The sequence below is a fragment of the Salvia miltiorrhiza genome, chromosome 1 (genome assembly GCF_028751815.1).
Source record: "Salvia miltiorrhiza cultivar Shanhuang (shh) chromosome 1, IMPLAD_Smil_shh, whole genome shotgun sequence".
NCBI classification, from domain to species: domain Eukaryota; kingdom Viridiplantae; phylum Streptophyta; class Magnoliopsida; order Lamiales; family Lamiaceae; genus Salvia; species Salvia miltiorrhiza.
In genome coordinates, this window is record NC_080387.1 from 25,402,437 (window position 1) to 25,418,778 (window position 16,342).

Here is a 16,342-nt window from a genome sequence, read left to right on the forward strand (position 1 = left end):
CTCATACAAGTGTGCCTCTAAACTAGAAAACTATAAATATCCAACATAAATTATAATAAAAATATAAAAACACAAGGCTATTTTTTAATGTAATATCCTCTCATAAAATCTTTTTTTTTTCAATTGTCAATAACCCTTTTTTGTAGCCTAAAATACTGGTGACTTGCTTGCAGAGTGCTTGATTACAATGAATACGCAATGTTTAGAATTCAAATGATAGAAGAACATTCATATAAACAAACAAACGTATACTAATACGACTACATCTTATAAAACGTGCATTGTATTTATATGAATGATACATTTTGCAACTAAACTAAGAATAGCTTACTCCCAGTTTACAAAAAGCAAGTTAGGGCACGCAATTAAATCAAACATACCCTAATAATTAATAATCAAGAAATAATCGCAGGAATACCTTCCAACATCACCACCAACCTGCTGCTGTGTCATCTTCATCTTGTTACACGTCGTCTTCGTTATTCTAATTTGACATTGCCACTTCAATTCCAAATATAAATAGATAATGAGAAATTTAGATCAATATAGGTAAATAAATGCAAACAAAATAGTAATTCATGTGTGTCTTGGTTCTATCAATCCGTGTGTAGCTGGTCAGAAATCATTATGGATGGTGATTTGTGACTGGAAACCTAGAAAAGAATTGAATCAAGTATTTTGGGATAGTGAGATATTTTAATTAAGTGGGTATAATAAAATGACAGGAATAGCCTTGGTTTTTTAAGAATAATGAGAAGGTGGTGTGTTTTTATATATAGAGAAAGAAGTAGAGAAGATTTGAAGCGCAAATGAGGTGAACCAACCATGGATAATAGCCTCTCCGCAAAATGGTGGGAAACACAAAAATTAGTGTATGTTTTAGGGAAATATACGGAAAAAGGAGAAAGGCAGAGTAACCGCTGCATGCATATGCATTGGCCCCATATCTCTCTCTAAACCAATAACTAAGTTATAGATCCAACCCACCCCCCTAATACCTAGAAAGCTTCCCTCTTAGAAAGGAATCCATACAATGGGCAGCTGCTGCTCCCGGAGCTCCGAAGAAGATGCTCCGGCAGAGCCAACTCACGACGGCGCAGAGGGAGCAGCCACAGCCACCACCCCGCCCCGGCCCCAGACGCACCCGTCCCCATCCAAGAACGCCCCCATAGGCCCTGTCCTCGGCCGCCCCATGGAGGACGTCCGCAACAGCTACACCATGGGCAAGGAGCTGGGCCGCGGCCAGTTCGGCGTGACCCACCTCTGCACCAACAAGCACACCGGCGAGCAGTTTGCGTGCAAGACCATCGCCAAGCGCAAGCTGGCCAACAACGAGGACGTGGAGGATGTCCGGCGTGAGGTGCAGATCATGCACCATCTCACCGGCCAGCCCAACATCGTCCAGCTCAGGGGTGCCTACGAGGACAAGCACTCCGTCCACCTCGTCATGGAGCTCTGCGCCGGGGGCGAGCTCTTCGACCGCATCATCTCCAAGGGCCACTACACCGAGCGCGCCGCTGCCTCCCTCCTCCGCACCATCGTCCAGATTGTCCACACCTGCCACTCCATGGGGGTCATCCACAGGGATCTCAAGCCTGAGAACTTCCTCTTGCTCAGTAAGGATGAGGATGCGCCGCTCAAGGCCACCGACTTCGGCCTCTCCGTCTTCTACAAAGAAGGGGAGATCTTCAAAGACATCGTCGGCAGCGCCTATTACATTGCGCCCGAAGTTCTCAAGAGAAGATACGGCCCCGAGGCAGATATTTGGAGCGTTGGCGTAATGTTGTACATTCTTCTATCAGGAGTTCCTCCTTTCTGGGCAGGTAATGCTATTTCTATGCTCTTCTCCTCAACCATCTCCATTTCTATCTCCATCTCCATCTCATCTCCATCATTATACAGAATCTGAGAACGGAATCTTCAACGCCATTCTACGCGGACATGTCGATTTCACCTGTGATCCATGGCCTAACCTTTCCAATGGAGCAAAGGACCTTATCAAGAAGATGCTCAACTCGGATCCCAGGCAACGCCTTTCAGCATTCCAAGTGCTAAGTATATACATTCCCACTATACATTTACATAATTATAAATGCTTCTCTTCTCAAATCTCAACTGCGTCTTGTGTCTTATTTCAAGATCATCCATGGATCAAGGAGGATGGAGAGGCTCCTGACACTCCTCTTGACAACGCTGTTCTCGACAGACTCAAGCAGTTCAAAGCCATGAACCAGTTCAAAAAAGTCGCGCTCCGGGTACTCAGATTAAAGTGTCTCATATAACAATTTTCAAATCTCTCTACTAGTCTTTTTTGGTGATATACCTTTCTTGGATGAGCAGGTCATCGCAGGCTGCCTGTCGGAGGAAGAAATCATGGGACTGAAAGAGATGTTCAAGGGAATGGATACAGACAACAGTGGAACCATAACACTCGAAGAGTTAAAGAAAGGATTGTCCAAACAAGGCACAAAGCTGTCCGAATATGAAGTGCAGCAGTTGATGGAAGCTGTAAGTTTAAGAGGGACTAACATACCATGGTTCTTGATTTTGTGTCATCCATCACTCATGATTAGTTGCTAACGCCTTTTCAACTACCAATGAATACCAGGCCGATGCTGATGGTAACGGCACCATAGACTACGAAGAATTCATCACAGCAACGATGCACATGAACAGAATGGACAGAGAAGAGCATCTCTACACAGCATTCCAGTACTTTGATAAAGACAACAGCGGGTACCATGTTATGAGACTAGTTTTTTTAATTAACACATGTTCCATGCATGAACAAAGGGCTAAACCTAACACCTCTAATATTATATTGTAATAAGGTATATTACCATAGAAGAGCTGGAGCAGGCTCTCCGTGAATTCGGCATGGATAACGGGAAGGACATAAAGGAACTCATACAAGAAATCGATGCTGATAACGTAAATAAAGCACAAACCCTCCATCATCAACATCATCACTATGCATTGCAACATGCTAATTTACCCCATAAATATTTGCAGGATGGGCGGATCAACTATGATGAGTTTGCGGCCATGATGAGGAAAGGTAATCCAGAGGCAGCAGCGAATCCCAAGAAACGGAGAAACAGCATCTTCACTTGATAGCTATGGAAAATGTTGAGCTTAAAAGAGATGAAAGGTCATTTTCAACTAAATATATAAAGTCAAGCACTTTACACAGACTTGTCTACAGAATGGGGAGATACTAATGGAACACGATCTTTTTCACAAACTTTTGCTAAAGTTTTTCTACAACAGAGGTTCCTTGAGATTAAGGACCATTCATTGAGAGGCAAATAACATTCCATACATAGATTTGAAAAAAAAAAGAAAAAAGAATACACCCATTTATACACACTTATCGCAGTCGGGTTATGGATCTCTCTAAGTTGAAAATAGAAATGGGGGAAGGGGGAGAGATATGTACATATATGCATTTGTTTTTGTATGTATAGTGAAACCAAAACTATTTTATAGAAGTCCAACTTTTTTTTTTCTTTTTTAGATAATTACGTTAAATTTTGCAGATGCATAATGTTGGTTAATGGTAGCTGTCCTTAAGACAGTCGTTGAACATAGATACTGAATTAGGATTGTGTAAAATATCTTTATAATGACATTAAGAATAGGTTCTTGAAGCAAAGATCTGCCAAATTTCTCATGCATAATTCCATCAACAAGTAAAGAATGTGAAATAGCACCCGATTGGCTGATATTACCAGTTGCCTTTCTCGTCAGAGCAATTTACCAATACTCTTGCACAACTTGGTATGAACATTAATAGCAGATAAACATACCTTAACACCTTACTAGAACAAGCTGCACAGATGGAGATGTACATGGAAATTGCCGCAGCCGGTCCATCAAGCTCGAGTCATTGATAAGTGCATGAAAAGCCAGTGCAATCACGAGTTCCTGAAGTCCACAGGCAGAAACCAGTAGATACCTAACAAACTCGAATTGAGGCTCAAATACCTTGCAATGTTTACCTTCCTAAGGCGATTCAAATAATGATCCGGTGTCTCTTGGGCTCGCATGAATTTTAAAAACAGATTCCACAGTTTTACATGCATATAACTTCATGAAACAGGAATCATGAAATGAAATTAGCACACTCATTATAGCTTAACAAAGTAGTACTTTTTTTTTTTTGGAAAAGGTAAACATAGCGTTGCAGAAGAATTACTTACAGAAACTAGAAACATCTGTAAGTGCAGTGAATTCTTACTAAATGAAGAGCACAAGCAACCTCCTTAACACTATCCAAGGACACGAACTTCTTAAGTACTTTGAGAGTGTTTAAACTGTCAGGAAACTGACTGAATCCTCCTGCACCCACAAATATGGCACAAACAAAAAAAAATTCCAACGGCGTGTGCTCAAAGTCTAGTTAAACAAAAGAACAACATGTGACCTCCAGTATGCGTGGTGCAGATGCAGTTTCTCCAGCGTATGCAGAATATGAAAATGCCCGAAGCCTTTAGAGGACTGAGTTCACTGTTACGAGATAAGAGAGTGGACATGAAATTTCAGAGGGGACTGGATAGTTCTTTAAGTGAATAGTCTTCAAGACACCATGAAGTCTTGATAACCTGAGACAAGGCCTCTTGACTTCATATGAATCCAACTCTTCAAGCACGGAGCAGAGATATATTTAGTACTCGGAGACAGCAGGCACACACTCGACGTCCTGAAAATCTAACGTGAGGAGCCATAAAATTCCCTAACCTGTGGTGGCGATTTGGACATACATATATAAGATTAAGGTGCATCAGTTTGGAACGCAAAGAAATGAGACGTCAATTCATAATTACTAACACAGTCTAGATGAAGGGTTAGATCTTGGAGTTTGGAATTCAGTAGAAGAAAAATCCAGTGATCAATATCCAGATTTCCACATATTCCTACAGTCTCTGAACGAGATACTAATCCTCACTGCATCGCATGATGGCATCTAGTATCTAAGATATTTGGCAGGCAGATTGCTTATGCTATCTGCATCACCAATATTAGGACTCTGCACTATATAAATTCACCAAGGAATCCTGGCAATTACAATAATTCTTACCAAGCTTGAATTGAAACTGGAATAGAAACAAAATCAGAGCCAGACAGAGTTCGATCTTCCCTACCCCAACATTTGAAATACTACATCCTACCATCACCAGTAATAAACTAGAATTAAATTAATAACAGTGCACAGATCAAATAACCAACCACTCAAAGAAAAATTACACACATACCAAAACCAATAATATGAACGAAAGCTTTAAACTCTAATCTCATGGCATATGTTTCATCGTGGAACAAATATCTAACCTAAGCAATCACTGAGACAAAAAGGAAGCGATCGATTAAACTAAACCAAACAAGAGATACTTCGTTAAAGAAACAAACGCAACGCTGAAGGCCATCTCTCTCTGGAACTCTAGGGATTTAAACTGCTAGATATGTCAAGTTTGATCCTATCGTACCTAACAAACAAACCTTAAAATTAAGTAAGAAATAGGATTGGAACAAGTTGAGTTGAAATAAGGAAAAGCTCACCTTTTCATGCGTACAAATTCTTCAGCTCCTCGCCATGAAATGCGCGTGCAAAACAAATTCATTCCATTCGTCCAACATCGATCGGGAATGAACTTCATCATATCTCCAAAACCTTCAGGTGATTAACCATAATTCAGTTATTTAAGTAGCTAATTTTGATCATTAATCTCTTATTCATCTAAAATTAATTTTTAGGTGAAAAAGAGAATTAGGAAAAGGGAATATAATCCAATTGAAGCAAGTTAACTTCGACGACGGCTTTGACCTTCACCGATTTGGCGCCACCTTTACGTAGTTTAAAACTTTAAATAGCGGCAATTCATAGATAGCATGTAGTACTCTCTTGGTCCCATTATAAATATTTCATTACTTTTGAGTACAAATTAAGAAATGTGTAAAACATAGATAAAGTGAGTTGATGAAAATTATTTAAATATTAAGTATAGAGAAATAATATATTGTCAAAAAATGAATTAGACATTTGTAATGGGACATCTCATTATTGAAAATGACACATTTGCAATGGGACGAAAAGAGTACTATTTAATTACGAATCGGTCAAGTGTATAAAAAAAAACAGGTAAAAAGGTTGGGACTGAGACAAATCGTGGATTATTTTTATGGGCGGGCTATAAAAGTAATTTTTTTTAAGGGACCATGAAATTAATTATTGATATAAAGAAAGTTAATGTTTCAAAAACATTACAATAATTATTTTGAATAATTTATACTCCCCCATCCCACTAAAAGTGACATGAATTCTATTTTGGATCGTCCCACTATAAGTGGTTTGTTTAACAATTGTAGAAAAATACTCTTCAAGAGGTTTTTGTGGCATTGACAAGGGCTTGAAATCTAGGGCCGCTTATGTGACATTTAGCAAAGGCCCTAGGGGTCAAACATATACGAGGGTACTAATGATAGAGACAATTTTGTCGATGGCACTACCATTCCACAATTCCGGCTGGAGGTTAGGGAATGACCTTCACACCGAAAACTTGTGCATGGACACACTATCGAAGCAGAAAGTATCAGGCATGAGATTTTCTCTCACTAGAAAGAAGTGCTCCCACTTCTCTCTAGACTTCACGCCTTGCTCTCTCTTTAGAATCCCGTCGGAGAAACCTTTCTCCCTCACTCACGGGATTCCATCCTTCCTCCAATCCTACACTTCTTATATCATCTATCATTAAACGAGAATGATTACAAAGGTATTGTGAAAGCTCTTGGCTTCTTGGCGACGGTGAAACATCATCGGAGGGCCCCCTCAAAACCCTCAGGTTTTAGGGCTCTCTTGCAACCTCCGACACGCGGCGGTAGGTAACCAAACTGGTGGAGCCCTAGAACTCATCCCGGCGACGGAAGTCTAAGTACGCTGCCCTTTGCCTCATCGAAAAATCTGGAATTCCCACCGGAAAATGTATTGGACACTCCAAAGATACGGTACGCACCTTTCTCAGTTGTTCGGTTTGGTAGGTGATGCCAACGGAAGTCTGAGTGCGTTGGCGGAAGTTTCTTCCACACCTTTTTCTAAGTTTTCCGTGCGGCTGTGGTCTTAAGTTTATGATTTTACAACTCTTGTCCTGTCAAAATCTTCCGGCGGGGGTGCTCTTCTTGAGTGTTATTCATTATTTTCACTTCGTTGGACTGTGTTACTTAATCTTTATCTTAAATTTGTGATTGAGTGTGTTGTTTTTCTCTTCGTTTTAACCTCCTCAACCTTGTCACTGGTGATCTTTTTCCGGTGATCTTTGTTGGCTAGATTATCTTGTGATTGTGCCTTTTATTGCCTTATTCTTAAGTCACGGTGGTGTTGGCTATTTTTTGTTCGTTGTTATCTTTTAATTACCGCCACTTGGCCGGAAAGGTAGTTTTGGCTTGTTTTCTTATCTTGCTAGGTGTTTTCTCGCGGGTTTCACTACCGGAAAACATCCTGCTTGACCGGAAAAGCCCCCGGAAAAGGCTGCCGGAAATCTTTACGGTGAGACACAGCCGGAACCAACGGCTGGAAACACATCCACAGTAACATTAATTTTTGGGCAGCAACGTTCAAACTTGGGCGGTGCTGAGGAGTAACCCAAGACTAGGAATAATTACAGGCACAAGTTTCACTAATCCTCATTAGTTGCATTAATTACTTACTTAGTGGATTTTAAATTTCAAATTCCACCGGTAGTTAATTTTCTTTGCATGTGCCCTAGTCATTAAAAGAAGCATTAATTGTAGCAAGATTAGTTATCCAAAAATCCGACATACTCCTTAAGACTTCTCGGGAGTGACTAAACCCTTAGGGCCTGTTTGATATGGGTTTATAGGTAGGATAAATTAAATTAATACATGTTAGTGTGATGTTTGATATCATGTTCTATTAATGTGGTCAACTCCTACTTAATCCTACTTCTACATGCTATTTTGTGGGAATAACCCATACTAATAATCCGGCCTCCCCCCTCGGACAACTTTAATACTGCGAAGTTGGATAAAAATTCTGCTACCCTTCCTCACGCATATCGATGCAAATGCCCAAGTAATGGTGGACACACATGATATTTTTAAAATTATATGAGGATAGTTTTGGTATTAGATAATATAATCCAACATAATCCTATGGATATCAAACACAATATAGGATTAAGTAGCCATGATATCAAACACCCATGAAATAATATAAATCCACACTAATCCACACTAATTTCTCAAGATAATTTTAATTCTAATCAATCCTAAACTGCAAATCAAACGGCCCCTTAGTGCTTTAATTTATACTGTTTTTATAAAAAAAAAAAAAAAAAAGTGTTTGGCTTTCCTTCTCCTCTCTCATCATGACTAATCCCTCTCTGGAGTTAGGAAACACAAACCCAAATGCGGGTGTAGGCGTGGGCCGCACCGCACCGTCATACAAAAATGTAACCTCTCCCCTCCCTCCCTCGTCGACTATCCTCAACCTTGGGAATTTGCCGTCGACCTACTTGCACAAATTGACCCTACGGCACTTGAGGATGAGCTTTTTTTCATGGATACACAAACAAGGTTGGTAAGGCAAAAGGACCTTGGGTTAATGGATTCTAGTGATGGGGGAAGTGGCCCCGATGGCCCCGACGTCAATGCCGCCGTGCCGTTGGCGGCCACTAACCCTAACCCTAAAATCTCTAATGCCTCGGCACATGTGGGGGGATTACATGATTCATAGTTTGTATCACCTTAGGTAAGGAGTTTGGGAAATTTTCGTGAAAAAGTTACTATCAATAATAGTAAACTAACGCTACCGAATAAAGCTCCTAATATTGTTGGTGATACACTAATCTTGGAACCCGAGGACTATATTGCAACAAAACATTCTTGGAGTTTTTGTCTCCTTGGCTTTCTTGCAGGGAAATTACCAAAGAAGGAGGAAGTTCAAGATTTTGCCAAGAAATGGCCCGTTGGTTGCAAGATTTCCTTTCATGAGGAAGGTTGGTTGGTGTTCTCTTTTGAAACCGAGATTGATAGGGTTAGAGTCTACCGGGGAGGTTTCTATGAAATTAATGGGTCGAACCTCTCTCTTTTCCCCCTCCCGGCGGACTTTACCTTTAATATCTCGGCTTTGAATAAGTACACGACATGGGGGGTTCTTGCCCAACCTTCCTCTTGAGCTATGGAATGAAAGTGCGATTGCTAAGATTGCGATTGCTAAGATTGCGGCACTCAATGGTACACCAATTTCCGTGGATGAAAAGACCTTCTATAAAAGTGATGTCACGACGGCGAGATTTCAAATCTTAGTGGATGCTACAAAGCCACAACGGAAGAAAGCCGTGATGATCAAACTACCTAGTGGAAAATTGATAAACCAACAAATAAGGTTTAAATTCTTCCCTAAATTATGTTCCTTTTGTACTAAACTTGGCCATCTTGAGGATGAATGTAGGAACAAGGAAAAGGAGAAGGATACTTATTTGAAAAAGAAAAAGGAAAGGCTTCATGCAATGGAAGCCGAGAATGAAGAGGGATGGACCACGGTGAACCGAAGGAAGGCAAGAAGCTGTACCCGTAGGGATGCCCGTAGTGCACCCCCACCAAATAGAAGGAAAACCCCGGGAAAGGGGAGCAAACCACCACCGAACCAACGTCGGGAGGAACCCAAACTCCCACCACAAAAGGTTTACGTCCCGGTGAAGAAGCCCCCTCCTCGCCCTAACACTCACCTTAGATTTCCAAGTTCGCCATTCTCTCATTTTTATGAGGATGGAGTGGTGGATGATTGGGAAGATTTGGATGACCTTGATGAGGGGGATTTCCAATAAGGTTTTGAGAATGCAAAAACTCCCATCGCAACACCGAGCCCGACACTCTACTCGGCAACAGCTGCCGCGCATGACTCGGCATCAAGCGGCGCACTTACCTTGGCCCGCGCCGGGACATGTGCCTCGGCTATTAGTGAGGAATGCGTATCGGCTATCGTCGTGGCGCCTGCCTCGACAAGTGTGGCAGCACCCGTCTTGACAGTTGTTGTGGCCTCCGTCTCGACTGATGTTGAGGTTCCCATCTCGGCAGTAACTGCGGCCCCCGCCTCGGCTACTGCCGATGCAATCAGCTCGGCAGTTGCTGTGACACGCTCCTCGGTTGCTGATGCGGTACCCGCTGAGGCTCCCACACTAGCACCCATCTTGGTACTTGCTGGGACTGCCACCTTGACTAGTGCCTCGGCACCCGTTGGGGCCCCCGCCTCGGCACAGCCTGTAACGACTACCGTGGACCAGTTGAAACAAAAGAATAAGGGGAAAAATCCTAAAGTGAACCAACCTACAAAGCCTAATGACTCAAAGCAAGAGGTCCCAAAAAATGGGAAAAAACCCAAAGGTTCACCAAGGAAGAGAGGTAAGGGGACGGTAAGTACCAACGTATAAATTTGTTTCCTTATGATTATTGCAACATGGAACATTCGGGGCTTGCATAAGCCCCATAAACACACGACAATATTGGATTTTGTGAAAACGCATAAATTAAATCTTCTTGGTCTTGTGGAAACTAAATTGAATTCGGCTAAGGTAAATAAAATCATGGGGAAAATTTTACCTCATTGGAAGTTTGAGCACAATTTTGACCTTTGTAAAGGGGGACACATTCTTTTAATGTGGAACTCGGATTTACTCACGGTCTTAATTGTCCAAAAAGATGAACAACATATCGTCATGAAACTTCGGATTCTGCAAACCAAAAATTCTTTCTATTTTTCGTGTATCTATGCCTTTAACGTGCTTGCGAAAAGAAAGCCTTTGTGGAAAACATTGGTGGACTTGAGCCTGCAAAATTTGCCTCTTATAGTTTCAGGAGATTTTAACAATGTCAAGAAACCGGGGGATAGGGCGGGATGAGCGACGCCTATGCCGTGGGAGTATTGTGACTTTGTCGATGCTTGTACGATAGGGGGCTTTGAGTACGCCCCGTCATCCGGTTGTTTCTTCACTTGGACTAAGAAGGTCTATTCGAAAATAGATAGGGTGATGTACAACACGGCTTGGGCAATGAAGAATTTCTTTTGCCGAGCAGAGTTCCTTACAAGGGGAGTATATTCTGACTATTCAGCATCTATTATTCATCTTTTTGATAGAGTCAAGAATTTTACTCGCCCCTATAAATTCTTCAATTTTTGGATGCAGAATCCGAAGTTTCATGACCTCGTGGAAACAAATTGGTAAGGGTCACTAGATGACAAAGCCCAACTCAACATTTCCATGAAGCTTAAAAAACTTCAACAAGTGCTCAAGAATTTCAATCATAAGGAATGTGCGCATCTCACAAAAAGAGCTAAAATGGCGAGGACCAAGCTCAATACGGTGCAAGAAATGCTTGACAAAGACTCATGCAATGAGGAGCTCAAAGAGGAAGAGATTGCCGCACGAAAGGAGGCTCTACTCCTTGATTTGGCCGAGAAGAATTTCCTTAAACAAAAAGCCAAATGCCAACACTTAAATTTTGTGGATAAAAATTTAAAGTTCTTTTTCTCCATGATTAAGAAAAGAAACATTACTAACTCTATCTCATTTCTATGCAAGGAAAATGGGGAGGAGATTAGAGAAATGGAGAAGATTGTTTCACTTTTTGGGGACCACTACAAAGACCTCTTCGACACCTCAACACAACCGGATCCAATCATGTGGAGTGCTTTTGATGAAGGGCCGAGACTTCAACAAGGCGAGAGAGATGCAACAGTCTTGCCAATAACAGACCAAGAGATCAAGGATGCGCTTTGGGACATTGGAAATGACAAGTCACCAGGACCCGATGGCTACTCGGCGGCTTTCTTCAAGAGGTAATGGGCGACGGTAAAAGTTGAGATTCTTGAGGCGATCCATGAGTTTTTTAACTATGGACTTCTCCTTAGGGATCTCAATCATATCGTCGTCACACTCATTCCAAAAACGAACCACAACCCCTCCGTGGGGGATTTTAGGCCGATCTCTTGCACCAATGTTCTCTATAAGATCATCACTAAAATCCTCACAAATAGAATGCAATCATCCCTTAATAATATCATTCACTCTTCTTAATTCACTTTTGTTAAGGGACTTTCTATCACTGACAATATCTTTTTGGCACAGGAACTTATTCGGAAATATGAGAGGAAGAGGATATCACCTCGGTGCACATGCTAAAGATAGACTTGTAAAAGGCCTATGATTCGATATCTTGAGAGTTCTTGGAGAAAGTGTTAGTTGGCCTTGGTCTTCACTCATCATTCATCCAATGGGTTATGACGTGTGTCACCTCGGCCATTTTCACCTTAGCCATCAATGGAGGACACCGCCATTTCATTGAAGGTAAAAGGGGCTTAAGGCAAGGTGACCCGATGTCACCCACGCTCTTTCTGTTTTGTATGGAGTACTTGGCGAGACTACTCCAACTATGCACGAAAGAGAGAGAACTTCCATCCAAAGTGTGAAAGTCTCAAAATCACACACCTTGCCTTTGCCGACGACCTACTCATGTTCGGTAGGGGTGACCTTGGCTCCATGGAGATTATTGATGATACACTTAAGGAGTTTTCAGGGGCTTCGGGACTCAAAATCAACAAAAGAAAGTCTCAAATATTCTTGGCAGGAATGAAAGACACGGAGAGGAAGGAGATCATTGACCTTTTTGGATTTGAGGTTGGCTCACTCCCAATAAAATATTTGGGTATCCCCCTTGCATCTAAGAAGCTCACGGCTACCCAATATGAGCCGTTAATCAAAAATATCTCCGACGCCATCTACAAGTGGACGGACATCAACCTATCCATGGCCGGAAGACTTGAGTTGGCGCGGGCTGTCCTTCAAGGTACGGAATGCTATTGGCTTCAAATTTTCCCTATACCGGCCGAAGTCATCCAAAGACTCAATAGGATTGTCCGAACATTTGTTTGGGGCAAGGCAGCGGGACAAATGGCGTGGAAAAAAGTTTGCCTCCCCAAGGAGGAAGAGGGCCTTGCCTTGCGGGACCTTAGTATTTGGAACAAGGCGCTCCTCATAAAAAATCTTTGGAATATTCATTCCAAAGCGGAGTCCTTGTGGGTACTTTGGATTCACACGGAATACATCAAGAAGAAGAACATTTGGACCCTACAACCGCACTCAATGGATTCACCTCTCATCAAGAATATTTGTGGGGTCCGGGACTTACTTATTGAGAAGCATGCAAGCTCTATACCGAAGGCGCAAGATTCACTCCTCGAGTGGACGAAATCAAATCTCATGGCAGGGGCGTATGAGTGCTTTCGACCTAAATGTGAGAAAGCTTTTTGGCACAAAGTCATTTGGAAATTATTTATCCCTCCACGTTTCTCTATCACACTTTGGCTAGCACTCCAACACCGACTCAAAACAGTGGATAGATTGGAAGGAGTGCAAAAATTGTGTTCCATTTGCAAGCTTGATGACGAGACTCACGATCATCTCTTCTTTAAATGCGATGGCACTAAAAAGATTTGGGATGATATCAAAGCTTGGATGAGATTAAAGGGCCTCATGTCTACAATACCAATTGCGGTAAAGCATCTCACGACTAAGAAGAAGGGATCGACGATCGTGAACAAGGCAAAACTCCTTGCGCTTGCAATGATGGTAAACCATCTTTGGTTTGCTCGAAATAAATTAATTTTTGAGGAGGAGCCATTCGTCAGGACAAAGGTACTTTATGAGATGAAATGTGATATCTTTAGATGCTTGAATGAGCTCTATTCTCCGGAGGTAGTTAGAGCTCATCTCGAGTGGAATGGTGTCTCTATGACTTGGAAATAGCTCACACCATTAACCTTGGGACTGTTTTGATGTATCCCCTTCGTACTTTGGTACTTGGGACTGTTTTCTTTGTTCATCATAATAATAAAACAGTTGGGTGGGTGTATTGAGGGTCCGATGCTACCGCAACGGGGCACTTCTTGAGTTCGTATGGCTCTTAATTGTTTAAATCAACAAACTTACACTCTTGAAAACAAGATCTAAATGCCAAGAAAATACTTTAAAAACCATAAGAAAATCACTGCTAAATCATCAAGTAAATATCTATAAAATCTGGAAAAGTACTAGCGGCCCTCGGCAGGTACTAAAGGTAAGGAAGCTCTCCACGGGCGCACCGGCGGCCACACGGCAGTAGCGGCATCGTGCGAATTTTTTTTTTTTTTGGACTGCCTTCGGCTGTTTCCTTGGCAGTTTCTCAACAGGCGCCCCGAATGCTTTCACCAGCCCTACGCGCGCACAAAGGCATATTTCTCGGCAGGTTGCGGCCTACCACATCCCGACGGACTTATACTTTACTTGTAATTTTAGGAGTTTTTTGTAACACTCTGACCATAGCACCATTCACTTATAGAATGTGCTAAGTATGTACCAAGTGTTCTTTTTTCATAAAAAAGACCCCCCCCCCCCGCCACCACTTTCTCACTTGAGAATTGTGTTTTGGTGGCTCGTACTTCCCTTGGGTATGCCCAAGTACTTTGTATTTCTCTTTTTCTTTATTTATATACTTCGTATTTTCATAAAAAAAAGTATCAGGCATGAGATGGGCTGTGTTGGACCTGAAATTTTGCAGTCCAGTCAGATTTCGGGTCAGCTCGTCCCGACCTAATATAAGTCGAAAGCCCAGTGGGCCCGGGCCAGGGTGGCCCGGCCCAGGCCCGTTTGACAGCTCTAGGTTTCATTAATCCTCTATCAAAATTTATTAATCTTTAATTATTTTTTTAGTTATAATTAAAATGGATGTGTCATGCATCTGAATGTAGTGTATCTCTTACTTTTAAGGTGTGTGCGCGCATCTCTTCTGTCAATCTAATTATTCAAATTGCGTGTGCAATGCGCGTGCCAGACAGACACGTAACCGTAGTGGAATCCATCGTCTAAGAGCATCTTTAACGGGGGATGTATTGAAGATGTATCCCCAAGATCAACTATTAGAGGTGTCAAATGGTGGGGGGAGGGGGGTAGTTTGAGGTGAGAGGAGACAGGAGATGTGTTTTTACCTCCTCTGACATTGGGGGTGTATGGGTGGGCATTCGGTTATTAGGTCACCGAACTGAACCGAATAGCAAAAATCAAATTAAAATCGTATTATATTATTAATATCCAAATTCAAGCCGAACATGCCTAAAATCGAACAAAACCGAACCAAAATATTTCGGTTAAAACCAAATAACCGAAATAAAATACACAATATATTTTCTAAAATTTAATATACAAGATTCGAAATCCGTAAAAAATAATAATTCAGAATTTCAAAACATCTTAACCAAAGACTAATAGTATAAATTAAAAGTAATTATTGAAAATTTACTTTAATTTTTTTAATTGACCGAGATTAAGAGTATAAATTAACAATTATTATTGACTATTTTATTGAATAGTAATAAGAATCATTTTAATTTTATATACTATATATAAATTATTAAATTAGTTATTATTCCGGTTCGATTTTTGGTTAATCAAATATTTTTTCTTAAAAATCATAACCGAACCGAAAAATAAAAACTTTCAAAATTCAAAATCAAAATCGAACCGAAAACCAAATTAACCGAACCGAATTAGTATTTCAGTTAGGATCAGTTCAATTTTTCGGATTTTGCTCACTAGTCACTCCTATTGGGGTGGAACAATTTTTTTTATTATTATATTTTTGTTTTTATATATTTTTTTGTTTTAGTAATTTATTTACATTTGTTCTATTTCTAGTTTTCCATTCCTTTTCATTTATGTTGCTTTTTAACTCTATTAGTTTTTTTTCCATTATTTTCGTTCATTTTTATTCTTTTACTTTTTTTTTATTATCTTATCTTCTACTCCCTCCGTCTCAATTCAAATGACCTAATTTTTATTTTAGGTTGTCCTATTTCAAATAATCCAACCGAAATTTAGAAATAAAATTAAACATTTAACACTATTTTTTGGGTTGTCTCACCACCACTTTACACCTTTATCACACATTTTTTTTATCTTCGTGCCCAATTTTTTTTAGATCATTTGAAGCGGGACAGGGGGAGTATTAATTAGTGTGTTAATTTTGTTATATTACCTTTTATAAAATAATTAATTTATTTTATATTACCTTAATTTATATTAGGTGGTAAAGAATATATGTAGAATTTAAATTAAATATAAATAAATATTGAATGAATTAAAGTGGGTGGAAAATAGGTTCACAATAATGTCAACAAAAATATGAATTTGATGAGTTATGGGAGGAGAGGAATAAGATGATGTGGCGTGGCTACGATGATACTGGAGATGCTCTAAATATGCATGTGCATTATTTTAGGCCACGTGAAATTCAGTTG

General features: G+C 40.7%; 1 protein-coding gene and 1 long non-coding RNA gene across 7 annotated transcripts; one reads left to right on the top strand and one right to left on the bottom strand.

The window, feature by feature from the left end:
* Window positions 1-233: 233 nt before the first annotated feature.
* LOC131016655 (uncharacterized) lies at window positions 234-5,818 on the bottom strand. Of its 6 annotated transcripts, none has more exons than XR_009099172.1 (4): window positions 5,560-5,818; window positions 4,203-5,486; window positions 3,810-4,089; window positions 234-501 (listed from the first exon to the last, which is right to left on the bottom strand). It is a non-coding gene; the product is annotated as an uncharacterized LOC131016655 (long non-coding RNA). The 6 variants fall into 6 exon arrangements; XR_009099174.1 differs by lacking the exon at window positions 234-501 and having other exon boundaries at window positions 3,649-4,089; window positions 4,203-4,740; window positions 4,831-5,486; XR_009099175.1 differs by lacking the exon at window positions 234-501 and having other exon boundaries at window positions 3,649-4,089; window positions 4,203-4,341; window positions 4,427-5,486.
* Window positions 809-3,509, top strand: LOC131016647 (calcium-dependent protein kinase 17-like). Its single transcript, XM_057945348.1, has 7 exons — window positions 809-1,823; window positions 1,903-2,055; window positions 2,140-2,255; window positions 2,341-2,508; window positions 2,609-2,736; window positions 2,832-2,931; window positions 3,013-3,509. The coding sequence occupies exons 1-7, from the start codon at window positions 1,034-1,036 to the stop codon at window positions 3,112-3,114; spliced, it is 1,557 nt and encodes a 518-aa protein (XP_057801331.1). The 5' UTR covers window positions 809-1,033; the 3' UTR covers window positions 3,115-3,509.
* Window positions 5,819-16,342: the final 10,524 nt, after the last annotated feature.